Here is a 27,128-nt window from a genome sequence, read left to right on the forward strand (position 1 = left end):
GAGAGAGAGAGAGAGAGAGAGAGAGAGAGAGAGAGGATGAGTTATACTTCAGTTGAGCGAATACTGCATTTACACTTATGTACAAAACAGCCGTCGTATGACACGCCGGTTCCGGGACGGGATCGACTGCGGCTGCACTCAGCAGAGAAATTTACCTCGCAACCTTTACGTGTAATTCGCGAGCCTGATTGGTACACAGAAGAGACAACTCTGTTGGTGTAACTTTAACTACAGTAGTACAGGTGTAACTTTAGTTACAGTAGTAACTAAACTGACTGGTTAGTTGGTGTAACTTTAGTTAGTTGGTTGTTAGTGTAAAACTTGAGTTACACTACAAACTTCAGTTACATTAGTAACCGAACTAACTAGTTAGTATATAAATAAATTTTTTGTTACTTGGGAACTAGATGAAAAACTTGGTTGTAGGAACAGAAAGATTCCTACTGGAAGTTTTTATTCAGCAAATTGTGCTCAGCTACCTCAACCCAATTTCAATGCAGCTGACTGCCCAGACGAATTTTTTCGCAACAATAAAAATGTTACTTCTTGTCAACGAGTTTTCTGTCTGGTTCCTATTCAGTTACATGATCATACTTTACATAGAAAAAAACAATTCCATCAGTGTGATTAAATTTTCTATTATTCGGGGCCAGATGAAAAACAGTTGTGGGAATAAAAAATTCCAGTAAGAGATTTCTACTTAGCTATCCCAGCTGAATTTTAAGTGATCTACAATGTGTTCCTTGTTTTCTGTTTTTTGTTTTCTACCTTTTCCTGATTAAAAGCTTAAGAGTCAAGTCAGAAAAAAATAAAAAAGGCAGGAAGCAAAGAGTATATTATAGATAACAGAGAAATTATTTCTTGTCAGCGAGTTTGTCGTCTGGTCCCCATTTGGTTGCATGAATAAAATCTTTTTCTCCATACACCACATGGAGACTATACTATACAAAATGACTCTATTATTGTCTGCTATTTGGGGGGCCAAATGAAAAACTTGGTTGTAGGTATAGAAAGATTGCTCTTAGTTATATCAATCAAATTTGAAGCCTGATCTACAATATACTCTTTACCTTCTGTTTCTTTCTTTTTATCTCTTTCTGTGATTTAAACTGGAAAAAGATAGAGAACAAGAAATAGAAAGCGAAAAGCACATTATAGGTCAGACTTTTATGCAGCTGAATGTTCAGACCAAAATGTTTTCAGGTAACAGAGGTATCATTTCTCGCCAGCGAGTTTTTCATCCAGTTCCCATTCAGTTGCCCGAACTGTTCTTTTCCGCGTATATACTTTTGGATTCAGCCAGGATTAAGATGCATACACCAGTCAGATTCACGGGTTCTGCACAACAGTTGCAAAGCAGCCTTCTTTGCTGAACGCAGTCTTTGAGACGACGGGCAAATCGAGAAGGCTAGTCGTAATAGCTTGACCCCCTCGCTCGCTCGTTCACGCTTCAGGAGGATTCGTAGGGAAAATATACCTTCTTCATCTGTACATCATCGTTGTCTTCATACGTGACGATGCACATCTCGCAGGGCAACGACATAGGACGAAAGTGGCTTGAAGAAAGCTAAAAAAAGAATTCACATTTCATACTGAACGACAAAAATGTGTCGTTTCGCAAATGTGTCTCGTGTACATAATTCTATTTCTATGTACCTGTGTGTGTGTAGCGATTTTTAACAATACGAAAAATGCGAAGTCTACTATCAATACATTGGATGAGCACATCCTGTTCTAGCAGACAGTTTCTTTCCATTAGATTTCCATGCGTTTCGTCTGTTCGTTCCGGGCGATTAAAAGCGCTTCGCCCGGCTGTACACACGAGAAAACAATTTCGTTAGTGTAACTGCATGTTCTGTTATCAGGCAATCAGACGAAAAACTCGATTGTAAAAGAAAGATTCTTCTGAGAGGAGTTTCCACTCAGCCAATTGCTCTCAGTTACCTCAACCGAGCTTTGATGCAGTACACATGAATGTCTTCAGTCACAGGAAAGGTTCGTCTATAACACGCGTAGTAAGTTGGAGTAAGAAATAATTTATATTTATATAAATTTATTTATATAAATATTTATTTATATTTATATTATAAATAATTTATATCGCTGACGCCTATACTTTAACTTCTTTACTGCAATACTGCAAGTATTGCTCTTACGAGAGGAATTGAAATATAGGCGTAAGAAATAAATTGTGTTTATTTTTTACTCCAATTTATACCAATGTTACGCCGCGTATTACAGACGAATCTTGACAGAGACATCATTTCTTGTCAATGAGTTTTTCATCTGATCCTTTCATTCAGTTGCACGAACTGAAATTTTCTGTTCGTGTATACGAGCGACTCGCCGTGTAGAATGAATCTCGTCTCGTGGTAGACTTGTTTGAAAACTGCGACGGTGAAGTAACGTTCTACCGGGAGTAACGTCGACTTCGAGGATCTCCATATTTATATGAAAAAAATTGTATGTGTCGAGATTAGTATAAAAAATTTCTCAAAATGTCTGGAAGGATGTTGTCCGCCGGGTAGCGCGCAATGTCCTTGCGTATATATTAATGTACCACTCCGGTCCTTATTCTCTTTGATTGATAAGAGTGCCTCCAAATGTGTCTCACAAAATTTTTATTCTAAACTCTCTTTTATCGATAAAGATTTTATCTCTAATGCCTATTTCTAGCAAACATCGATTAAACCTTCTGAGCTTAAACTCTATTCAAAAGACCAGTTTTTTTTTTTTAAGAACTTTCCTGCTGTACAAAACAAAATATACTTGTTTCGCTGTAACTTGTTGCATCAGTGGACCCTAGTTGAACAAGTTCTTCGAGAAAGAACAGGTCTAAAAAGACTCAATTCCTTATTCTGAACTCTCTTATCAATAAAAGTACTTCTAAGTATGATATATAGTCTAACTATATATATGATAAGTCTTAACTTTCAGTTAGCTTAGAGGTACTTTCGTCAATAACAGAAAATTGACAATTAAACATAAATTAAAATTTAAATTATATTGAAACAGGGACAGTGACTTGTAAGCCCTCTGATTGCCTTGCAGTCACATTTAGAAAGACACTTTTATTAATAAAAGAGCAGAATAATGACCTTACAAATCATTTAGAAACACTCATTGATAAAAGAAACTTCAGGATAAGCCTTTGTCTGCATCAAGCGTCTCTCTCGTGAGATGTTTGTATCGATGAAATCAGATTGTACCGTTTTCGACGATTCGTTCTTCTACCGAATCGATATACAGACCGATGCAATCGCGATAACTTTTCTATTCCGCAGTTCGACGCGATGGAGAACACTTGTTATTGGCTGGAGCGTCTAACGCTTTGCACTTTTTTACAGCTGGTCTCGCGCGTCTAGAAGAAGGCATTCAGATGTCAACTGTGAAACGTAAAGCCGTATGTGAACGAATTCCGGATAGTCGATGGGATTCGAGTCCCATTGATGCCTGGGAAAAATAGCATTAAGTTCTTTACTACGGTATCATTATGATTAATCCGACATGTCACATGGCCGCATGTATGAAAGGATCCTTCTGAGCGGGTCGAAACCGCAAGATCAGAAATTGCCGAATGAAGCGGATCGAGATGGAAATCTAATTCGTCGATAGTTTCCTTTTCACTGCAGCGTCGGTGACTTTATTTATTGCAACGTAAGTAATGCAGTATTTGATGTTTAGTCACCGTTCTTTGATTCTTACTTTCATTGTGCGTGCAACGTTAAACATGCACGTTCTTGTACGTTTGTGTTTGCAAACACGATACACAAAATGATGCACACCTGCTGTTAATGAAAAAGAGAGGAGGACCCGTCAGTGTTAAATGTGTAGTGTGTATAGAATATAATCTTTTGCAGTTCGTGTAAAAAATTGGGGAAGAGCACTCGACAACATCTTCCAGGATCCTCCTCCTACATGTGGCCACGCAACATCGTGCATACTGACTGTCAGCGATCTAAATATGCCCTGTACACACAATATACGTATCATGCATACACACAGAGCGACACGCATATAGCGAATGCCAGCCGAAAGCATTTCATAGACCACAATAACGAATATCCGGCATCGATATGATCGAAGAGGACGAAGAAGAGGAAGCAAACGTTGCGAATGGATATCATCGTTGTCGGTCGCAGTGACCGGCGACAACCGTCTCGAAAAAAACTCAGAGATGCTTCTCCGCGATATCCTCGACTCGCAGACGATTGTGATGATCGTAATATACCATCGTCGTCATCGAAGATGCGTCAGATACGTATTCTAGACGCGAGGAAAACATCGCAAATTTTTATCACGTCAGCTAGAGTGTTGAAGCTGTGACACGCGTTGTGCGAGCACCACGAAGCACATTGCAGTTGTCGGCGACGGATTCTCCCGCGATTTTACCGTACGAAGGCGTACGGTGTCGTTTTTAATGAGTATACGCGTAAAACTGAACCGGCGGGCCGGCTGAGAAGACAAGACACGATTAAATGTTCATAGAAAATACGGTTTCTATAGGCGTGTTAATTATATCCTCACGATAGTACAGTAATATTAATCGACGTTTGTGTCCAATTCGGCGACGTAGTATTCTGCCTCCGTAAAAAGCGAGTATGATACAACGCGGGCGAATAGACGAGCGTAGAGTTCCACAAGTGAGAATTGGGACACCGTCTGCCATTTGTAGGGAAGAAATGAATGAGTGAGTGAGGGAGAAGCTGCGACATATTCCGTCATTTCAACTTCTCTTTCACTTTTATTAGAGTTTCTCTCTTCCTCGTGTTTATTTCTTCCCTATTAATAGCGAATAGAGCCCATCTAATCAGGAATTATCGCGCGTCGTTCTAATTTTTACTTAAGGAACTCTAGACGAGCGTCGTCATTCTACTTCTTGAAAAAAGAAAGAAGACAAAAAATGGATAAAGAAAGAATTCGCCGCGTCGCACGCGCATTTGCAAAGTGCTCGATATCATCCCTCAGTCTGAAAACTGATACAGATCATACGGGATGGCTCGGTCTCCGCGATGTTACATAGCGACTTTCTGCTCGCGACCGTCGCTCGGTCTATTCGAACGCTCGCCTCTGCCTCTCCATCCTTTCGTGTATGTACATACGATAATATCCATTGTATTTCCTGTAGAGTTTCTAGAAGTCTCCCCTTAAGCAGATTTCGTACGAGAGCGCGTGAGTGGTCAATGATATTTTATTCGTGCATGTGAGAGCACGTGAGTAAGCATACGATTTACCACAACTACTACAGTGCGATTCCACGTATGATTGTTATATGTATGTTTGTTACGTATCTCACGCATCTATGTCGCGTGTGTATGAGAGAGAGAGAGAGAGAAAGAGAGCGCGGAATCTCTACGGGCTTGTCATCTGCGTTGTAAAATAGTATTTTTTATAACGGCGACACAGTGTGCGTAGAAACGGGAGTGAAATCGTATTTGACAGGGCATATATGTACTCTAGCTCGAGCGCTCGGGATGATGAATCTCGCATGTGTTGTCTATGCGACGAGGATTGACGCCGACAGATATCACACGGAAGACCTCGACCCTTTCGACTGCTCGACAGCTTCCCGACCAACGGATTCTCAAGCCCCACTGTGTTCAGGCTACGAGTGCTGCCTCTCGAATTCGTAATCTTCAACCTCTTTTTTTCACGCAGCAATCGCGCTGAAAAACTTCGTCTCTTCTGCGCGATAAACGACGAACTTCGTCCACCTTCAGTTCCGGAATGCGTACGAACACGCACCTCGGAGTACAAAACGCTTATAATGTAATCGCAGTTTTTAATTTGTAAGACGAAGAGCGTGCGTGCGTGCGTTTTGTAATCGCGTCGAGCACTTGCACGATTCTGTGACGCGCGTTGCGTTCCATTGTTCCATTTTATGTATAATACCTCTCCGTCGAAATTTAGAATTCACACGTGGCGCGCGTAATTGCGATCAACGACTTATTTGTCGTGGCGCAGTCAATCGTTTCGATAAACGACGATCGCGCTCATTAGATTCTATTAAGGCTTCCAAATATGAGAAGACCATAAGAAGAAATTCGGATCTGGATCTAGAACTGAGATCCTCTCCCAGAACCAAATTAAAAATAAAAGAGAACAGATAAAAAGATTTATCAATCTAATAAGAAAATTGTCAGAAATAAGTATTATTGAAATATATAAATGAATACAATTATCTCAGATTAAAGGATCTTCCTAATGTGACGGGTTTAAAAAATTGATTTTTCGTTTTTTTTGCATTTTTTTTACAGTTTAACATCTTGAAAACATAATTCCAAAGAGATTTAGCCGAATTCGAAAAATTGATAAAGTTATAGACCTTGAAGTGAAGTGACGCACAAAGCAGAAATCCAAGCGCGCAGGGATCAGAGAGAGAGGTCAACCTTTAAGGCTATCGAAAATAGAACACAAATTGACATAGCTGCATATATGTAGTATAATTTGTAGTAATGAGTTGTATTTAGTACTTAGAAGTCAGTTCGGTTACAAAGTAGTTTGATTAGCTTCAATGATTTACTATAGCACTTTGCTGCTAAGCACTTGAACTGTGGAGTTAAAGCTATACAAATTACTATGATAATCTTCAATGAAAGGTATTCTATTCGGAAGACTTTCGAAACGATGGAGATAATAATCGGGCCGGTAGCGAAAAGTTCCGTCAAGAAACGAAGCACAGAATAAAGATCGCTGAGAAGAAACACATGGAAGTGTTAACGAAGGCTTGCTGGAATGCGAATACTGCTTTAAATGTATTACGAGGAAGAAGAAGGTGTAGTATATGGCTTTGTGTTGTGTTAGCTGTAAATATGATTTTTTTTCATTTTATGTATTTTTTATCAGTACGCAAAACTTCATACGCGTTTTAGAAATGGTTGCCACGGTATCTTAAAAATCAATTAACAAATTTACTTGAAACTTTGTAGATATATTCAGTAGACGCGTCACTACGTTTCGTTCGTACTAGAATCAAGTCGATATTTGCAAAATTCGCATTTTACGACTTAAAAAACTAGCAAAAACTTTTTCTTTGAGGCGTTGCATGCTATTTTGTTATTTTCTAATATTTATTCTAGTACGAGTTATAAGCACACTCATCCAGATTAAGAATTTCAATTTTTTATTTCAGACAACCAGGACAGCTGATTAGGAAAAAAATTTGTTAGGCGTTTCCGTAGAACTGTTGCAACTTTTGATAGAATCAATATTTTTACTTACAAAAAACTGGATTTTTTCAAATATGGATAAATCTACAAAATTTCAAATTAATATACCGAATAGTTAAAAAAAAAAATTCCTGAAAATTGCCTTATTTTTAGGCCGTCACATTAAGAAAACCCCTTAAGTCGTTAAATTGTAAAAAAACATTGACTGTTAAATTTTCAAGAGAAATTTAGGTTACTACGACCGCATCTGTTTAGTCAATTCTCTTGCGAATTTAGATTCGGTTTCGGATTTGATGTTTCAACTGTTCGCGTATCTTGAGAAATTCGAATTTGAAGTCCTATTTATTTACTACCCACATATTCGACTCGAAAAAAATATTGAAGCCCTAGATTCTACGCCGGATGAATTCCATTATCTAATGACGCGTGTGCTATTGTTGTCGTATCGCCGTTTTTCTATTTTTTTTTGCGCGCTCTATCTCACAGTCATTGCGCGGTGAAAGGGTCGAAATGGCGAATCGAGTCATCTCGAGTAACTATGAGCGACCCGCGTATTTAGACTAAACGCCTGTAACACACGTCATACTGCCAGCCAACTGAAAAAGCGAGCGAAGAAAACGAAAAAAAGAAAAAAAAGAAAATACGAAGCACTGTGTTCCCATATCCCAGGATAAGTTAATAGAGACACGGATACGTATAATTAAAATTGTATATATCCCGACGAAAAAAGTCGCGGTCGAATGTGTGTGTGTGTGTGTGTATGTATGTGTTAACTGCCCGACGCGACTAAAACTTCTATGAGAAAGAAAACACGAAAATAGGCGATTATTATTATTATTATCATTATTATTATTATTATTATTATTACTACTACTACTACTACTTACATCGACCGAATTCGTGGAGCGATCGCCTGAACGCTCTTTCATTGCAAAAGAAAACACGAAAATGGAAAAATAAAGAAAACAGCGGTCGATCAGGGGGCGTAAGAGCGCTTTAGGTCTCGCGTACGAGTCATGACGGAACTTTTTTGTAAGCGAAGAGTCCGTGACACATTTGTACATACGCCGAAGTCAACTTTCTCGTTCTCACGTGTCACACATGTTACGTGCGCTGGTGATAAGCCGTTTTTTCTACCGTATAAATTCGCGACCGATCTCAAAGGTATTCGACGATTCGTGACTCGCACGATGAGAGTCATGCTGCGTGGAAGTACGCACGTTCGCGTGATACCGCACGCGTGAGGCTGAAGATGAGAGTAAAACGAAACTTGAAACGTTTCCCGAGATCGTGAGAATGTTGGCATATTCCGAATTATTATCATATGGCAACGCGATTGCGCTCCTGCCATCGTGAAATCGTTCGTTCATTACGGCCATTTAACGCGTATTAGGGATTTTAGGATTCGAATTTAATTTAAGATAGATGTGTGTTATACACACACACACACATATATATATATATACACACACGCATACACACAGTACGAGAGAATATATGCAAGAGACTTAAACTCGAAAAAGAGAAAAGAGAGAGATAGAGAGAACATTTAAAAAGTAAAATACGATTTCGAAAAGGAGATCTTGAATGTGGTTCATGAACACTACTTGTCTTGCTGTTAATAATCGCTTGCGTTCGAAGAATACGTTGTACCTTTTGTAAAAAAAAAAAAAAAAAAAAAAGAAAAGAGACACCCGAATTTTGACGGTGGATTCTTGTGATTCTTCTTCTAAGTTCCTGCATTAAGTCTTCGTACAAATGGTTTTTCGATAGCCAAGTAGAAGTGAAACACGAACGCTCGTTGTTATTGATTCCCGAGAAGATTTGTCACGCGATCGATATACCGAATTACGGGGCCTTGCGCCAAGATTGCTGTAATTGCATGCGCTCTAGCATACTAGAAACCAAAAATTGACACAGTTATTGATTTCGTTGAGTTCCACGTTACGATGTGTGCATAACGCGACAACAATCGCAATGTCCGCGCGAGTTACGCGAGGATGCGACGCCGTTTCTTCTCCCGTATATCTCGTCGCGTGCAATGTCGGGGAGCGAACTCATCGAGGTCAAATCGGTCGCAATTTTTGCTAGAAACATACGGATGACATAGAAACGTCGCGTTGTAATCGGAGCGATACGAATAATCCGCACACAGTATAACATAATGGAAACGGTGTATGTATATTTTTGTCTGCTGAAAGCGTATGTGAAGTTGAAGGACATCGAGTAACTTTTGTTCCGTCACTGGCAAAGAGAGTTTTGTGATCTACTGTGAATCACACTCTGTACACCTAATTTGTAAGATAACAGGAATAATCAGAATTGCCCGACAACTCGATCCGACATGCTGCTTCGGCCGTGCGAAAATCACGACTTGTATGCACTCGACGATGACTACATGAGGAAAATGACGCTTCTGTCGGAATATCTTCGTTATCGTTTCGAAAGACTAGCGCGTACTGTTAATCCACGATTTGTTTTTGTGATACGAATCGCAAGAGCGATTGAACAGACTTTTTATTGTAATTACATTATTCTGTCGATAACTGACGAGTTTTTCATCATTTTCACCAGCAGATTTGAACGCGACATCAATCACATTTTGTTAACGGATAAATATGAATAACGTTCCGATTTAATGGGCTGTTTTATGCTGCAATTCTAAGCAAATTTACGAATAAATCGTAAAGTCGTAACATGCAAAATAATCGTAAGAAGCGAAGTTATAGTTTTATGTAAACCGCAATTCTATACCAACATCTGTACCGTTCATCTTTACATGTCCATAGTTATGATTAGTGACTTTTGGGTAAAGTTCACTTAATGCTGGAAAATAGTTCTATGCATCGTATTTAAACCAATAAGAATCTATCTTTAAGCGCTCTAACGGGTTTGTAGCTTCATATGCATCTTAACCTATTAGCCGATTTACAAGAAATCGTAGATATTTACAAGTGATCGGATGACATACGATACGCATAGAATTGCAGGTCTATTCATAAGTTCTTACGAGTCTTACGAACGAGCCTTACGATTCTGTTTAGAATTGCAGCAATAAATTTGATAAGTACATCCAATCGGACTTAAATTTAAATTGGATAAGTATACATATAATTAAAAGAAAAAAAAGTGAACGATGTAATGAATTTTCGTCCGCCGACAGTTGATAGTCACAACATATCAGCGTATTTGTTAAGAGATTTGTTAGGTTGACGGTTTCACTTAACAAAAAATCCTCAAGGAGTGTACAAAAAAAGGTGGGCGCCTTTTTTGAGATCCTTCTTGAAAAGTGGATGTCTTCTCGATAGCTTAGTGCGCAAGCAAAATTGTATTTTTTATTTTTCTGTAGAACAATTTCGATTGAACGCACGAGAGTTTACTCGAAACAATAAAACACTTTTTTTGTACATCTATATCTCGTCTTTCTATTTAGTCCACTCACAATTACATTCTCCCAATGTTTACTATGCACTTACCAATGTGTAATATGCAAGTTAATTTGCGAAAAGAAATTAAATTACCTTATACACAAAGATACGAAATGCAATCACTCGATTCAAAATCGCTTTGCTGTACTTGGTAATTGTATAAAAATCACCTTACTTTGCAGCACTGTGTTTGTTTACAGTTTGTATGTTATACAATGTCTTTAAGTCGTCTGAAATGATACCCGGTGCTTCGGCCATGAGATCTAGTCCCTCTGTCGATTTTGGAAAAGCTATGACATTCTTTATGCTTTTTGCGTTGCAGAGCATGCAAACCAGACGATCCAATCCTTCAAGAACGCATATAATGATCGTAAAAATGTTATTTCGAGATTCACAAACGTAGATGTTTATTACCAAAGACACCATACCTAAAGCTATCCCACCATGAGGTGGAGCTCCGGATGTAAGAGCCTCGAGCATGTGCGACAACGTCGTTTCATCTATATCCAATAACTTTAATATTTTACGTTGTAGATTTGCATCATGGATTCGTATGGAACCACCCGCGATTTCCGATCCGTTCATAATTAGATCATAATGCAATCCTCGGACCTAACACGGACGGAAAATACAGATAAGAGAAAGTATGACGAGATGAGTCATTTTAGTCTTGAACTCTTAACCTTACTTTTAAAGGGTCGCTTGCAAGATATTCGATGTCGTCCGGATGAGGTTGCGTAAACGGATGATGTGTCGATTCTAACTTTTCCTTGAATGTGAACAAAGAAAAGTCCGTGATCCATAAGAATTCAGTTTTAGACGAGCGTATTTGTTCGCCTTTTGCTTCTAATAAATTCGTGAATTCGACACGTAGCTTCCCTAAAAGTTCCAACTGAAATATATAACGATTAATTCATTAAGATAAAGAAGATGAAATATATTATCGTTAGAAGAATAGCGACTCACCGCGTCAATATGATGTCCAATTGCTAATAATACTGCATCTCCTTCTTGCAATTTGCAGAACTGTTCTATATTTTCTGTTATACTTCTAGAAAATAACTTTTCCAGTTGAGTTCTCCATGAATTGTTTTCAATTTTCAATGCAACAAACCTTGTAGTGGTAAAGTACTTATCACGGATTTTCGAGAGCTCATCTCTAACAGATCTTGTCAGTCCTTTCTAGGATGTAAAAAGGACGAGCTTTTAAATCATGCGATGGATCCATCGATGAATTAAAAAACTCGCCTAAACTACACTAACAGTATGCTATAGATAGTATGTAAATTTTATTGAATAAATCGTCATCGCTTACCGATTTATTCGAAAAAATTAACGCATACATCTTCTGCTCACCATCTTGTAGTTTCATAGTCTCTTTCTTCAGTATTATTGGATCAACCAAATGTGTGAGATCTTGTATCTAGAAAAGTATAGTCATTACAATATAATTTTGTAAAAAAAAAATTACATGTGTGTATCCTTTTGTACCTGATATGGTATTCTCAAATCTGGTTTATCAGTACCATATAATTCCACTGCATCTTTGTATGTCATATGCTGGAAAGGTATTTCTATAGAATCTAACTCCTCCGGCCATGAATATACCAGCAAATTCTCGATCAAGTTTATCACTCCTTCTCGATCAACAAACGACATTTCAATATCTAACTACAACATAACTGATGATAAGATATAAAACATTGTCTATATGCGCGTGAATATAATTACCTGTGTAAACTCCGGCTGTCTGTCGTGTCTAGCAGTTTCATCTCTGTAACACCGAGCAACTTGGAAATATCTGTCGAAACTACCCACCATGAGGAGCTGCTTGAACTGTTGAGGACTCTGCACCAACGAATAGAACTTATTTGGTTGTCTCGTAGGTACTATGAATTCTTGAGCACCCTAAACATAATAAATAAATTTGATATATTTACAACAAATTTATATAGGTTCTTCATTAAGAAACATACCCCTGGAGTATGTTTGAAAAGTGTTGGAGTCTCAATATCCACAAAACTGCATTCATTGATTAAAAATTCTCTCATCTTCATTATAAGTTGAGAGCGCATCCTTAAATTCCTCTGTAATTCAGGATATCTCAGTGAAAGATACCTGTATTTCATTTGCTGGACCTCTGTTGCTTTATTATGATTTCTGATAAGTATTGGTAGATTACAAGATGCCAAATTTAAAATTTCCAACGATTCTACATGTATTTCTATGTCACCAGTTTTTATTTTTTTGTTTTTTTGACTTTCAGGTCTTGATACAACCTTGCCTGCTACTCTTAAAACACTTTCATAAGGCACATCTTCCATAGCCTTTATCAAATCGTTCCTCTGAAATTATTAAGAATTTCTCAATGATATATACATAAAGCAATATTCAAAAAATTTTAATATATAACTATTATTCACATACATCTTCTGGTATGAGTAACTGTGTTGAACCATAAGAATCTCGTAATATTATAAATCTCTCCATTCTTTTAAATTCCATCCAACCACTTAAATTTACTTCTTCTCCAAGATTTTTAAGTGTTAGCTCACCACATGTGTGTGTTCTAGAAACATACCTATTAACTGGTGAAACTGTTTCTTTCAATAAAGGGATAGTCTTACTGGCGACTACATTGTGTACATTGGCTGCCAACAATGAAGTTTGATTATTTAAAGAAACCTTTAAAAAAAAAGTAGAATTATATATTTATATAATATATATTTTTTTTGTTTCATGTTAATATAGAATATTACTTATTATTACTTCATATTGTAATAATTATAACGATTATCTTATAATCAAAGACTTACATTTACTTTACATTTTGTTACAGCACGATTTGTGTAACTAAATATAATTCTACCGCCAACGAGCATTTTGCATGTATTATTAATCCTGTTTTTACAGAAATATAATTTCTCATATATTTTACATCACGCTACTTTTTCTGCTGGACGCTGCCATTTTGTTGCAATCAGAGAGAAGCCTGAGAGTAGAGATGCTCTAGTAAGAGATGCGCAAACTTCGGTTGTTTGCAAGAATATGGCGGCTTCCATGTGTGACATGTGTTGATATGTATCGGGAGTGTAAATAAGTTCTCGCCGTTTCACCATCAGATGGCGGTATAAAAATTTTGTGTGTATAATTCAAGATGATGACGCATCTATATTGAAGTTCTATAACCTATGTTTAAAATCAGTGCGTGTCTTTCCATTAACCTATAAAGAACATTTTCTTTTCGTAGCGTAAAACGTCAAATTTCGTGCCAAATAAACCGTTTTTGCGGGAAATTTTACTGCACTACTTTATTCAGAAGAAATCTGCAGCTGAAGCACACAGAATTCTTGTAGAAACCTATGGTGATCATGCTCTGTCGAAAAGAACATGCAGAGATTGGTTTAACCGATTTAAAAATGGTGATTTTGATGTTCAAGATAGAGAACGCAGTGGTGCAAAAACGGAACGGAATGGCGCGTCGGTCGCAAATAAATATGATTAATTCGTCAATATTTCGTTATTTTGACGCGACAGAATTAATTATATACATAATTTATGCAATTATCTTGCCGATAACATTGTCATGAATATTCTGAAATATTTAATTGAAGAGTGAAATATATTTTATAACTAGAAATCCTTTCCGTTTTGCTACATGGGACTGGTAGAGGAAACTTTTACGGAACGGAACTAGAGAACGGAACGTTCTCATTATAGTAAGAAATCCGATCCAGCGTTCCGATCCGTGCTCAATGGGACGGCACCCTAAGATGCAAAGTAAGAATTGACCAATCATGTTGAGAATCGTCGAAACATAAGGTCGCCATTTTTGTGAATATTTTATCGTAATTGGTCAATTCTTACGTTACGTCTTACGGTTACTATTACGTTTGTCTAGTTCGCTTTCCGCCAGATGTCTCTAGTATGACTCCTGTGCAGACCCTTATGCAGAATTCACATCACGTCGATGTCCGACGTACAATGTCCGATATCCAATAGGAGAAAAGCTTTCTAATAGAAAATTCTATTCTCCATTGGAAAGCTGTTCTCTTATTAGATATCGGACGTCGTATGTTGTATGTCGGACATCGGACGCGGTGTGAATCCTGCATTAAGTCTGCATTAACAGCACACGATACTTGTTTTCGTGCTGGATTGCTGCTGGACGGAAATACTCTGATTGGTATATTTCTGAAGATAGATGGAAATGCATCAATCAAATTAGAGTATTTCTATTCAGCAAGTACACAACCAACACGAAAAAAGCATCGTGTGCCGCTGACTTTACATAGGTTTGTTCTTTTTATTTACACTTTCTGTACTTTCTTATGAAATCTTTTTTTCAACAACAAATTAGAAGTAAAAACTTATTTATTTTTCAGTAATATAACAACAGTAACAATCTTTTATCTCTGCTTCAAACGTGCATTCACTGTGTTGGAATGAAAAAAATACGAGAATAAGATAAAGAGAGAAGGAAAGTATTCAGATGACGTTTTCTCGAATACACCTCTAGGGATGTATCCATCGTTTACATTGTTCATCTCGAAACTAGAGGGACCCTTTTCTCATCGTGACTGTTGTAAGAGGTGCGTATTGACTGTGTTGAACGAGAAATATTTACCGAATAATTATTACAATATTGTAGTTTTCTCACTCGGAATATATACTAATCGTTCATATTTTTATTAGTATTGTAATTGCAGAAAAATGGAGAACGACACTGGAACTATAGTCGACTTGTATATTCCGCGAAAATGGTAAGATGTACACGTGGATTGCAAGTAATTCTAAATATTATACTGAGCATCGAAATAAAATATATCAATCGTACTAAGAGCGTTATTGTAATTTAATACATATTATTTCTCGGCAGGAAATGTTCTTAATTAGTTTTTATGCGAGCGATAGACCCGTAATACTTGTGAGAATAATGTTAGGTTAGATTGAATTAAGTTAATTTTGTATGCATGGTGTTGTCTTCAAAGAAAATCTGTTCTCTTGTGAAATATACGACTTTAACTCTGCATTTAAAATATATAGATATTTAGTGAAAAATAATACAAAGGAACGTGAAGAATTCAACTGACAAAACAGATCACCTTAACTGCATATTTCTTACATTTAAAATATGTAATATAATTCTATATATGTAAAAAAAAAATATATATATAGTTTTGTTAGATATAATTAAAAGAAAATAGTATAGAAAGTATAATTAAGTCTACAGTAAATATAAAAAATATAACTAAAATTAACCAATTTAACATATACTTGTTACAGCTCTGCGAGCAATCGCATCATACATGCTAAGGATCATGCATCCATACAACTAACTTTAGCAGATGTTGACCCAGAAACTGGACGTATGACTGACTCTCACAAGATGTATGCCATTTGTGGAGCTATCCGTCGCATGGTATATTTTCAATTAATTTCTATCTACATATAAATAGTTTGTAAAGCTTTTTCATTCATTAAACATCAAGTTTTTACATTATAAGATTACAAAATGTTTACCTAAAAATAATTCTGAATTTTTATACAATAAAATATATTAAATTTATGTTACAGGGTGAATCTGATGATTGTTTAGTGCGACTAACAAAGAAGGATGGCATTTTACCCAAAAACTTTTAATTTAACCAGTTCATATTTTCAATAAAAAAGAAAATTTATATCTGTTTCCATATTCATTTTGAAACCCTTACAATAATTCTAAATTACAAGAGAATTCTATCAGATATATTGTATGACATATTTTTATTATATATCTTATACATACACACAAAATTACAAGTATGAAATATCGTTATATACACATATAATACATTAATATAGAAAGACATGTCAGATGTCTTTGATGTCGTAGTACCGCTCGTTAATCACGCTCATAAAATTATGCTCGTGAGTATTCGGTTATATAAAAATAAAAATTATCACTAAAGTGTGTGTATGTATATGTGTATAATTAGGTTGTGCCACATACAATTGAAATTGGCTGCTTTCAATTAAACTGCAATTGATTGGATTTTCTGTATCTTATATTAAAATCTGTTCGTATCTAGAAGAGGACAAAGTTACCCAGTGTCACTCTCTTTCCTTTTGCTGATCATGAATATTAGAATAATATTTTGAGAAAAGAATGTGGCTCGATATATTTAGGCAACGTCGATAATAATACCGACTTAGGCCCGTATTTTGAGTTCTTTTTTAACGATAAATGAGCCTCTAAAAGAGGCTTATGAGCCACCTGATTGGCTGAGAAGCTACATTTAAGGCACTTTTATCGATAAAAGAGGATTTAGAATATGGGCCTTAGGATTTTACCGTCTAAAGCTTTTCATATTAATTGAATTTGTATTATCATCTTGCATGCGCATAACTTGGAAGCTGAATGGACCGTAAAAATGTCTTGAAATTCTCTATCGAGAATTTCAGATTTAGAGAAATTGTTATTTAATTTTTCTTCTTTTTTACAAGATAAATTTTATTTTATATATACACATTCTTTCTCTATTCCTCTGGTCACAATTGTGTGGAGAATCATTTAATTAAAATATTTTGGAACATTTTTTAACCAAACCAGAGCTGTAATTACAGAAATCTATGTTACCGGAAGTTAACGATCAGTTGTCAAATAATACTGCTTATCAAAATTGCGTTATAATAGCTCTCGATTGAGCACGCGAATCAATTTGTATAACATTTATACGTATATATATTTATAGATAGAATAGTTTATAAGATGTATGATTTTCTCTTGACATACATATATGTATATACCCACTAAACACAAAGTATCATTCATATTACAATGTCAGCTTAATCATATGGTATATTTTGTTATATAACAAAGTAACAGTTATATAATATACCATGTGATTGAGCTGACATTGTAATATGGATGATACTTACTGAGTATACTGAGTATGTGTTTACTGAGTATATATATATATATATTACAAATGGAACAAATTCTGTAAAAAGAAAAATACTTTATCTAAAAAAAAAAACGCATTATGCTACAATAATCTGTTGTACATATCTATACAGAAAGATGTCCACTTGATGGTGCAGATTTTTGATCTTTAATTCCTTACTCATGATGTATCATTTATATCTTATGATGGCTATGCAAATAATACTTGAGGAATATATCGAATGTCTGACAAGTTGCGCTTTTTTCTGTAGATTATAATACATCCACAGTTGAAGGAAAGTATACGACATCTTGAACAATGTATAATCTTCTATGTTTTGCTGTTCATGTTTTTGAGACATGAAGTGAAATTAAAATAGTATAATGTTAAAACAAGCAACTATATTCAATATTTATTATCGCATATGTTATATTCCTCATATCTCTGGTAAACCATTGATGTCTGGCAAATTTTACTATATGTTTGTATTCCGAAAGGAAAAAGACCAATGTGTATTTTCTAAATTTTTAGTTACAAGTTTTTTTGAATTTGTAAACGTTTTACAATAACACATCATATCAACTACATTGACTAATATTTCTGTGGTTAAAAAATAAAATTTATGATTGAATTGAATATTAGATCTCAAAATATTAAGAAATTCGACGGCTTCTGTAATTATAGATTTCTACAACTTAATAAAATAAACATACATTAGTCTTTTTCTTTTCAAGTTACAAATGTCCTTTTCTTCTTTAGAATTGATGTGTTGCGTCAATATTAGTTACTTGGAAATTTTTTTACTTTGCTTACATAATTAACTTAGATAATCTTAATATAATGGAACTGTTTTATAATCTTTACCCTGAGTATTCACTATTGACGCATTATTCGTGTTTTAACGGTTTTCATATATTCACCAGACATACAACTAATAAGATAGGCCAACATATTAAACATATGTCTCTGTCATCAAAAAATCTTCGTAAATTAATAATGTATAACTACCGTTGTCGATACATTAGATGAATCTTATCTTAAATGTGCTCGCAATTATGTTCTTCGCTGTATAATGGATCGTAATACAATTGAATATGTTTATTACGTAAAAGATGGTAAACTACATTAAAAACAAAATATAATAACTAACTTAAACGGCAAAGAACATAATCACTAAACGTAACAAGAAATCAGAAAATCTTTACGCAAATATTACACGGCTCTTCGGTATCGTAATAAGTCAATTTACTACGAGTTTTCCGATAACATTTATAATTATAGTTCTATTGCACATATATCGCCATTCATGTACAAATGCATTTCCCTTCGAATTAAAATTCGCCAAATTCAAATTAATATACAAACCTCGGTGTTTTTCGAATCTTCACTCTGCCTCTTCCATTTATCGAAGCCTTTCAAACTTTAAAAAGCCGTTATTATGCAGCATTCTCTTATATATTGATCACCGTGTGTCATCCGTTCAGAGTTGGAGTATCCGATAACGAATGTACCCGATTAAATCTACGGTTCTTCAATGCCGCCATAGATTCCACTAGGTTGGCCCGTTTGCTGAAGAAATCCACTATCGCTTGTCCGGTTAAAGCGGATGCCAAGAACTGCTCAACGGTTATTGCCCAATCGGGATCGGCGGACGACGCTATGCTCGACGGATTTCCATTACGATCCGGTGACTGGAAGACATTAAGTTGATATAAGTTTATAGTAACAACAAAGTTGTGAGTGTGGACGTCGACAATATAAAAAAAATTATATTACCCTTTCGATAACGGAGGTAGAAGCTTGCTGAGCAGCGGAAGCAGCCAGAAGTAAACTATCTTCAGATTCGTCTCTCTCTACATAGAACTTCTTCCCAACATCTCCTAATTGGAGCAGAAGGGTACCTATGGATGTTTCATTTGTACAGAGTGTCAGAAGACAAACAACGTTCGTATGCATGTAGATTGATCAAACTGAATGAAATGTTTTCTAAAAGTTGTTTTGCAAACCATGTAATTTTTTATATATCTATATGATTGTTTAAAAAATGGTAGAGGGCATTTTTGTTCAATTTTACCTAATTTATATACATACAAGCGTTTTTTAATTTACGTTAGACACCCTATGTAATTAGTATAATATTAATATATATAGTAATGTGTATTATTATATATCCAAGACGCGTTTCTTGGAATATTTTCTTATCCTATTAATTTAATAATAAAACCTTAAAACAGAATCCTTGGATGAACGAAAAGATAAGTATCTCACCTATGGAAGCAATACAATGATACGTTTCTTGTTCCTCAGGTTGTGCGGGAAACATGTCGTAAAGAGTTTTCCACAACGCTATGAAATGTCCTTGAGACATTTTTGGCACAGTTTTAAGATCTAGCGGACTATCCTTGGATGCAATCATCGAGCGTAAGCTACCCATACTCTGAATTTCCCACGACTGATCCCCCTGCTGGCTATTCAAGCTCGTGGATCGTGATAAAGTGCCTACTGTTGGCTCCTCTGCCACGCTGACTGGCATCTCTAAAGAAGCTACACTCTGTTCCATGCTGTCAAAGAAATCTGTAGCTTCTGCTGCTACCTCGGCACCATCTGCTGAATTTTACAAACTTACAATTAACGTTATATAGATATAACATGTGTAAAGAAATATATAATACAAGATAATATATACTATATATTAACTACGAGATACCATGCTGACAGATATATCTGATATTTTCGAAGAAAAAGTGTCAATGTCTACTTTCCATTTGATAACTTACCATATCGCATTTGTTGGATAATCAAAAATTCTTACGATAATTAATTCCTGTTACAGTGCTTCTGTGAAAAGAGTAATCGTTCTTACAGTCCTTTTTAGATTGTATAATAACTGATATGTATTTTTTAATGATAGTTCATTGATAATTACATAACAAGTTAACAAATTCTAACATCTCTATAACTAAAAATTGAAGGAATAGACATTGGACCTTTTTCTTCTGAAATATCTATATCATTTTGGTATAAATATCGATGAACATTTACCAGAATGCGTCGGCGACTCAAAGTCAGCAGGCGTGAGAAGTGGCGGTAAATGTAATGTGTACAAAAGCTTCAATCTCTGTGTCAAATCGGCCGTCGCTGTCATTCCTATAGCCTGCACTAATTCCCGAAAGTTTAGCAAACCATCACGATTACGATCCATTAGCTGAAAACATAGTTTTAAATAAGTGACTTTTATCTTGTATTACTTAGAATTCAATTTTATAAAATCTAATATACGGTTTTTTTCTAAACTATATCAATATATGCTAGCATTAACAAAAACAAAAACAATTTAACGATGGAACTTACACGGAACAGCCGTGCGGAAAGAGACTCGGCCTGAGTACATTTTCCCCATGGAGATAGCCCACCGAACAATATTCTGAATAAGTCAAAGTCTACTTTGTACGCCTCGTACGGTGGCTGTGTTGGATCATAACGGTCGGGCTCGGATTTTCGTTGACTCATTAATTCCTCTCTTACTAAACTTAACAGCTCCTGTACATATTTATATAGAATAATTAAATCCTTTACATTTTATACTTTGTTCATACAAGTTACTCTATATTACCTGCAATTCCTCCATCGTCATATATTTATCAACAATAATGCTTCTAATTACATTCTTTTCAATTCCATCTTCTAGACTTTGAACTACCCTGAGCCTATGCTTCAATCGCAATCTCTCTATCCAACCAATCGTCAACGATCCATATCTAGAATATGCTTCATAAATTAATGTCTGGACAGATATACTCTGCAATAAAAAAAAAAATATTTCGATTATTAGGTATTGCATTGTATTTTATGCATACAGCGAGAGAGATTATACATGATTAAGATTCATTTTCTTACTTTATTAGGTGATGTGCTGTCGACTGGTCGGGGAAATATTGGCCCTTCGTCGTTGTAAACGCCACCAAGATAGTCAGTCAACAATTGCATAGCTTCCCCATCGTCATGACAATTAAGTAACTTGTCCTGATTCCATTCCAACACTGTCAATGCTATCTAATACAACAAGGAAAATTCATTTATATCAGATATATTCCGTACGCATTTTATTCTACATAAGTTTCCCAGATAAAACAGCGAGATTGTTCTATTAAATTAAATCTCAAAATTTTCAGATTAACTTCAAGCAAATAAAATATATTTATACAAATTTTTGTTCAAAACAAATATATCTATAAAGGTAATTTTCTACACAATAAAACATAAATTCCAGCTAAGTTTATAACTAAAGAAAAAGAGAGAGAGAGAGACAGCTATTTTTGTAAGGAGTAATTTTCATTTTATTATCATTCATTAATGTTCAGTTTCTTACCTGAAAGATAACTTTCGCTCCATCGTAGAAGAAACAGTCCATGATGTTTACAGCGCTACTGGTCGGCATAACACTTAAGAATATAGTTAGAAACCAAGACAGCGAGATAACTTTAATTAAACCTAGTTCCTGCAATTTAGCGTGCAAAATCGGCAAATGCTCAGCGGCCAGTTCCTCCAAAAGACCTTGGTCAACAAGAGCACCGACTACTCTCCGATCATAGTAATCCGGCAGTAATGACTCGCAAACGTTGCATAACTGCCAGAAAGCCGATTCCTCGGAGCAATAGATCAGTAGAACCGAAGCTACAATGTTCATTGCCTGACAATAACCTGTAGAAAATATATATAAGGATTCCTAAATTATTAACCTAATGATACTAAATGAAAATTATTAAATCAATAATCCTAAATATTAAGAAACTTTTGAAATTTTATAATGTAATTGTTATTTATTCTCATATATTTTCCTCTCATCACATTATTTAGTAAAATTAAATATAATCTTTTTTTATTATAATCAATTAAAGACTTTAGTTATTTAAGAATTAAGAATGCTAATTAGAGATGAAAAAATATCAAGAACTTACCGATCTGAGGATTTCGCCACGCATAAGCGGATAGCACCCTTCTCAACGCGTTGATTCCTGTGTCAGACTGGAAAGCCGGATGTTCCGGTAACGACCTGTGCAGATCTCTCTCGATCTCTTCGTTCGCTTGACATGATTTACCAAGGGACTGTTCGACCAATGATTTGTACAGATCTGGATTCATTGCCTTTTCATTTAAAGCACCTGCAACAAATGACACGTGTATACATTAGACTTGTGCGTACGATGCATGATATATATTTCGTATATTAAATCGATTGTGCGTTATACCCGAAAAGGTGAGCCAGGCTTCTCCTCTAAGAGACTGCGGAATTCCCTGGATAATGAGTTTCGCCGTTTCTGTTGTTCTGTACATCGTAATACCTCTCCCATATTCTGCAAAATGAAGTTCCCATTGCTTCTCCTTAGCTTCCTGTTTTAATGCGGCTTCACTGGTGAGCGGAGTTTTGAATAGCATCATCAGCGGCGGCTGAGGTTTCCAATGTTCCGCAGGTTTCGCTTCCTCACAGTTGCTAATGCTGCTGTTTGAAGAATTCGGCGAACATACGTTGTCTCGAGATCTGTGTAACATTATATACAAGAATAATTTTAGATTTGGTTTCTGGGTTTGAACCGTGTGGATTCTTCTTTACATTTCCTTTACAGTCCCTATGCTAGAGTCGTTCCTCCCTGATGAAGCGGACTGAAATGTTCGCGAAACGTCGGAATCAAACAAAGAAGAATCTACGCGGCTCAAACCCAGAAACTAAATCTAATATTCATGGACACCGCGAAAGTCTCAAATATCAAATATCAAATCAAGAATAATTTTATGCGTGTCTATATATAGTACAGAAAAATATTTATACAAGTATAGGAAAATATAACTGTAATATATACAAACTTACACATAATTAAGCTTAGATTTTGCTAAGAGCTCGGAGATTTTTTGCACCACGAAATCCCGGTCATGTATTTGAGCGAACAGAAACGATGAACGTGCCGTTGTGACTAGTATCGACTTATCCGCTCCTGTATTGGATTGATTCTCCGCTGACTCGACGAGCGTCACTTCCCTCAGAGGTATAACAAGACTGACTACTCTTCTTACCTAGACAAAATAACGAGTATCTCTCTGTGCTTTGGACGACAAACTGTCATTAATTTCTATTTTTAATTACAAAAGAATTATAAACAAAAGAATGATAAAAGAATCTTTGGATTTTTATAGAAACGTTCAAAAGTAACACAAAAAACATTAATTATAATGATTAACCAATATTTTAGTAATTAAAGAAAGAAATTTGTATTCATCAGGAAATGCTTAGATATTTAAACATTTACAACTTCTGGAAATTCTCAAACTGAAAAAACTTCTCAGACTTCTAGATGTAAATTTTAAAACTAAAAAGAACGTTAATCACATTTATTTATCTCAATATCGATTTTATGATCGTACTACGTTTAATTCTCTTGTTTGCTACAAAATCAAGTACTTACTCTACTTTCGAAACAGAGATAGTTCTGGGACAAGTATATCTTTCCCCATACATATCTCTTGTTGTATGGAGTCCATAAAGTTGAATCAACACTGCCGTCTAACTTTTCAGCTCCCGGTAACCTAAACTGGAGTCTATATGCTTCCGAGTGCGCTCTCGCATCGAGATCCCTCTTTAAGAAGGATGGCTTCTTAGGCACATTTTTGCTAAATTAGAAATCAATATGTTACTCCTACGAGTTTACTTAACATGCGATTCAATAACGCAAATTATGCCAATATACCTTAATTTATTCAGTAAGTCTCTATCCTCGTTAAATCCACTTTTTTCATCAATAAGCCTTTAAAAAATATATATTTCGATGTTAATAAAATATGAAATGCAAAAATACGACTTAACTAAAAAAATTATATATATATATTTCAAATGCAACATAAAATTACCTTTTCATAGCAATATTGGTCAGTTGCTCCATTAATGAATATGTTTCTGATTTATGTAAAAACATAGAAAAATAATGCTGTAACAGAAGAGGAGAGAATGTTGAAAATGAATCGAATGCAACGTGAATATCACGACACATATCGAGGACGATAAGAGTGAAATAATCGATGCATACCTCTTTATTGTCACGTGTTACAACACGTATACTGTCCGGGACTATGAGAGAATTAGTTTTGGTCAATTCAATGATATCAGTCCATCTTACGATCAACTTTGTTTCTCTTGCCAGTATATATGCATAAAAGCACATGTGGTTTACAGATAAATAGAGCCATCCTTGTCTAGGTAATCGAGATTTCCAGTAACTAAGAGAAAAAGCACGATTTACAGATATATGTTCGATGCAACGTAGCTTCATATAAGTTGCATATATATTTAAAATTTAAAGACCTGCACGAATAATAATTGACCAATTTGTCCTCTTTTGGTACATTGAACAACTGGTGAAATTTAAAAGACACAGTTTTGAAAGACTCTGGGTCTTCTTCTGTAAACAATATTAACACTCAATTTATGTGCTGACTAGTTACTGCCTGTGATTTAAATATTGATTAATGATTCTACCATCTGCAAACTGAGAGTCCGGGATACTATTCGCTATTATAGATTGGATTTTGCAACAGACAAATTCTGTTATCTCCTCCTCGGTATCGAACGATGTAAGGGTAGTCATTAAATTTGAGTGAAGCCATTCCCAATCTTGAAGAATCTCCTCGCGAGTCAAGGAACACGCCACTTCTGCAAACATTCAATGAGAGAAAATAAATGCATTAGAAACTTGAACAGTTGAAAGTAATCAATCAGTGAACAACAAGAGACTAATCGCAGATATTGGCTCAATTAAATGCAAAGTAATATAATGTAGAAAAAAAATTAATTAAGCGCCTTATAATTTTTTTATATCTGCTCTGCATAAATATTAGGATATAAGTGAAAGCATTGAATTTCTCATGCTCCCCCAGCATTTACTACACACAATTGGTATTTGTTTACGCCAACTTATGCTATTATCAGTTACTGTGCCATTATCACTGCTACTAATGCACATATATATGTTTTCCTTGATTTTACATTCTTTCAATGTGTATACATATACAGAGAGATGATATCTAACAAGAGTTATATTTATAGTATAGTGATATAAATAAAATTATATAAATATAGAAAAGTTATACAAGGAAAAGAATGTTTCTATACTTTATCACAGAATATATTTTTCAGTTTAAAACTTATTATATTACCCCAATATACTTCCGATGATGGTGTCTGATGAAGGATCCTGAATGGTGGTGGTTTAGTGTCAAAGACACTGTCCAAAGTACCCACCAATATGGAGGTGAGACCTTTAGTTTTCCCATGCCCTTTGCGACGTTGTAAAACAAAATATACAGTCGCCTGCTCAGTAATCCTGTATCACAAAACAAATATCATGTATATCATTAGTGATTGCACATCTAATTATGCAACTCCCCTACAAAAATAAACGCAAAATGTTGTGCTATTTTCTCCTTGAAATACAATTAAAACAAAGAAATATATCTGTAATAAGTATCTTAATAATTGCAAAAAAAGTATTAATTGTGTTGTTAAGAATTTATATTTAAAAGCGCGTCGAACAGAGGGGACTTTTTAACGTAGGATTCGTCACGTCTATTTCGACATCACCGCTTATCGACACCCGACAGATACTCGGCTGGACTACGTGCAATTTATAACGCCTTTATAACTGCGTTTCACGGCCGTTATCTAATGCGTACGACTATAAAAACAGAATTTCGCCGTGTTACGACATCGCGCGCCGACGATGTGACCGACATTCTACCCCTTATCAAGGCAAACGCGATATTTATACTCACACAGTAAATAACGAACAATTAGCACGTTGCCGAATCGGTGTCGCGATAAAAAAAAAGAGGAAACAAAACGATAATTTCCGTGATGTGTGTAGCGTTTCGCGCTGGGAAGGAGGTGACTTCCCGTCAGCTGTCTTTGACACAATGTAAACATTCGCCGACACCTCGTTCGTCCCTGCGTCTACCGACTATCTCGGTCGTTTCGACGATACGAAATCGCGACGACTGGATCGTTTTGATCAGCGGGAAAAGATTTGGTGCGACGCAATGGACGTAGTGAACGATCGGCCTCGCGGAAACGTGCGTGAGAAAACGCGTCTTACCAAAAAGCGTTGGCGAGCAGCACTTCTTGTGGCTTCACCCACATATCGACCAGAGTTGTCGGCGAAGCACATATGGCACTGACAGGACGACGTCGCGCGCGCACTCCTTATCAGAGATATCCGGAAGAACGCTGATCCACCGCGTTCGTCCCGATCACGACGGCGACGGGTGTCGCGCGCGCGCGCGCACGCACACACGACAGACAGAATAAAGAGCACGCGAATAAACACGCCGCAATTGCGACGCGCTTCGTATGTCGTGCGACGAGAGTAGAAGTAGACGCACCAACGCGTCGTCAGCTGATAATCGCCCGAATCTCACTAAACAACCGGCCTACAGTAGTATCTTTTTCGCGACCGAGAGTAGCGAGAGTTTTGTGGTGTCCGAAACGAACACACGAATGCCCTCTTCGAGTAACCAGCTCGATCAAGATAATCGACTCTCGACTTTTCATTTTTAACATAGTG

General features: G+C 35.9%; 3 protein-coding genes and 1 long non-coding RNA gene across 10 annotated transcripts; 2 read left to right on the top strand and 2 right to left on the bottom strand.

Annotated features, from left to right (window-relative positions):
- Positions 1 to 6: 6 nt before the first annotated feature.
- LOC116851706 lies at positions 7 to 8,851 on the top strand. The gene is made up of 2 exons (XR_004379630.1): positions 7 to 3,657; positions 3,861 to 8,851. It is a non-coding gene; the product is annotated as an uncharacterized LOC116851706 (long non-coding RNA).
- A 164-nt stretch (positions 8,852 to 9,015) lies between these two features.
- Positions 9,016 to 13,620, bottom strand: LOC116851704 (aspartate--tRNA ligase, mitochondrial). 3 transcript variants are annotated; one of them, XM_032831379.1, is made up of 10 exons: positions 13,414 to 13,620; positions 13,025 to 13,282; positions 12,574 to 12,942; positions 12,329 to 12,505; positions 12,089 to 12,268; positions 11,913 to 12,020; positions 11,564 to 11,779; positions 11,286 to 11,489; positions 11,026 to 11,209; positions 9,016 to 10,944 (listed from the first exon to the last, which is right to left on the bottom strand). In XM_032831379.1, the coding sequence occupies exons 1-10, from the start codon at positions 13,477 to 13,479 to the stop codon at positions 10,769 to 10,771; spliced, it is 1,938 nt and encodes a 645-aa protein (XP_032687270.1). In that variant the 5' UTR covers positions 13,480 to 13,620; the 3' UTR covers positions 9,016 to 10,768. The 3 variants fall into 3 exon arrangements, with proteins under 3 accessions (XP_032687270.1, XP_032687272.1, XP_032687271.1); XM_032831381.1 differs by having other exon boundaries at positions 13,179 to 13,248; positions 13,414 to 13,565; XM_032831380.1 differs by having other exon boundaries at positions 13,025 to 13,248; positions 13,414 to 13,565.
- Positions 13,621 to 15,073: 1,453 nt separating this feature from the next.
- LOC116851723 (40S ribosomal protein S21) lies at positions 15,074 to 16,278 on the top strand. Of its 2 annotated transcripts, none has more exons than XM_032831435.1 (4): positions 15,074 to 15,189; positions 15,307 to 15,360; positions 15,884 to 16,019; positions 16,175 to 16,278. In XM_032831435.1, exons 1-4 carry the CDS (start codon positions 15,119 to 15,121, stop codon positions 16,238 to 16,240), a joined length of 327 nt encoding a protein of 108 aa, XP_032687326.1. In that variant the 5' UTR covers positions 15,074 to 15,118; the 3' UTR covers positions 16,241 to 16,278. The 2 variants fall into 2 exon arrangements, with proteins under 2 accessions (XP_032687326.1, XP_032687327.1); XM_032831436.1 differs by having other exon boundaries at positions 15,106 to 15,189; positions 15,293 to 15,360.
- A 68-nt stretch (positions 16,279 to 16,346) lies between these two features.
- LOC116851722 (TBC1 domain family member 9) lies at positions 16,347 to 26,704 on the bottom strand. 4 transcript variants are annotated; one of them, XM_032831433.1, is made up of 19 exons: positions 26,661 to 26,704; positions 25,726 to 25,892; positions 25,049 to 25,222; positions 24,875 to 24,971; positions 24,600 to 24,789; positions 24,424 to 24,500; positions 24,264 to 24,320; positions 23,982 to 24,186; positions 23,390 to 23,592; positions 22,773 to 23,062; positions 22,482 to 22,685; positions 21,893 to 22,224; positions 21,421 to 21,576; positions 21,137 to 21,322; positions 20,875 to 21,063; positions 20,566 to 20,728; positions 19,792 to 20,127; positions 19,300 to 19,424; positions 16,347 to 19,214 (listed from the first exon to the last, which is right to left on the bottom strand). In XM_032831433.1, the coding sequence occupies exons 1-19, from the start codon at positions 26,702 to 26,704 to the stop codon at positions 18,996 to 18,998; spliced, it is 3,414 nt and encodes a 1,137-aa protein (XP_032687324.1). In that variant the 3' UTR covers positions 16,347 to 18,995. The 4 variants fall into 4 exon arrangements, 3 of the variants coding, with proteins under 3 accessions (XP_032687324.1, XP_032687322.1, XP_032687325.1); XM_032831431.1 differs by having other exon boundaries at positions 19,792 to 20,130; XM_032831434.1 differs by lacking the exon at positions 26,661 to 26,704 and adding an exon at positions 26,341 to 26,457 and having other exon boundaries at positions 19,792 to 20,130.
- Between the last annotated feature and the right edge of the window lie 424 nt (positions 26,705 to 27,128).

Source organism: Odontomachus brunneus, unplaced genomic scaffold (genome assembly GCF_010583005.1).
Source record: "Odontomachus brunneus isolate Ranch 3 - 2012 unplaced genomic scaffold, Obru_v1 Obru_scaffold_188, whole genome shotgun sequence".
NCBI classification, from domain to species: domain Eukaryota; kingdom Metazoa; phylum Arthropoda; class Insecta; order Hymenoptera; family Formicidae; genus Odontomachus; species Odontomachus brunneus.

Bases quoted from the DNA above. Each gene is read 5' to 3' on its own strand.
- LOC116851704 (XM_032831379.1), bottom strand. From the start codon at position 13,479: ATGCTCGTTGGCGGTAGAATTATATTTAGTTACACAAATCGTGCTGTA. The intron at 11,780-11,912 runs GTAAGCGATGAC...TTTACATCCTAG, and splicing joins TAATTTTTTCGAATAAATCG to AAAGGACTGACAAGATCTGT. The intron at 10,945-11,025 runs GTATGGTGTCTT...GCGTTCTTGAAG, and splicing joins TCATGGTGGGATAGCTTTAG to GATTGGATCGTCTGGTTTGC.
- LOC116851723 (XM_032831435.1), top strand. From the start codon at position 15,119: ATGTATCCATCGTTTACATTGTTCATCTCGAAACTAGAGGGACCCTTT. The intron at 15,190-15,306 runs GTGCGTATTGAC...TTGTAATTGCAG, and splicing joins CATCGTGACTGTTGTAAGAG to AAAAATGGAGAACGACACTG. The intron at 15,361-15,883 runs GTAAGATGTACA...TACTTGTTACAG, and splicing joins TTGTATATTCCGCGAAAATG to CTCTGCGAGCAATCGCATCA.
- LOC116851722 (XM_032831431.1), bottom strand. From the start codon at position 26,704: ATGTGGGTGAAGCCACAAGAAGTGCTGCTCGCCAACGCTTTTTG. The intron at 23,593-23,981 runs GTAAGTACTTGA...TATTTTGTCTAG, and splicing joins ATCTCTGTTTCGAAAGTAGA to GTAAGAAGAGTAGTCAGTCT. The intron at 20,131-20,565 runs GTAAATGTTCAT...TGTAAAATTCAG, and splicing joins TGAGTCGCCGACGCATTCTG to CAGATGGTGCCGAGGTAGCA.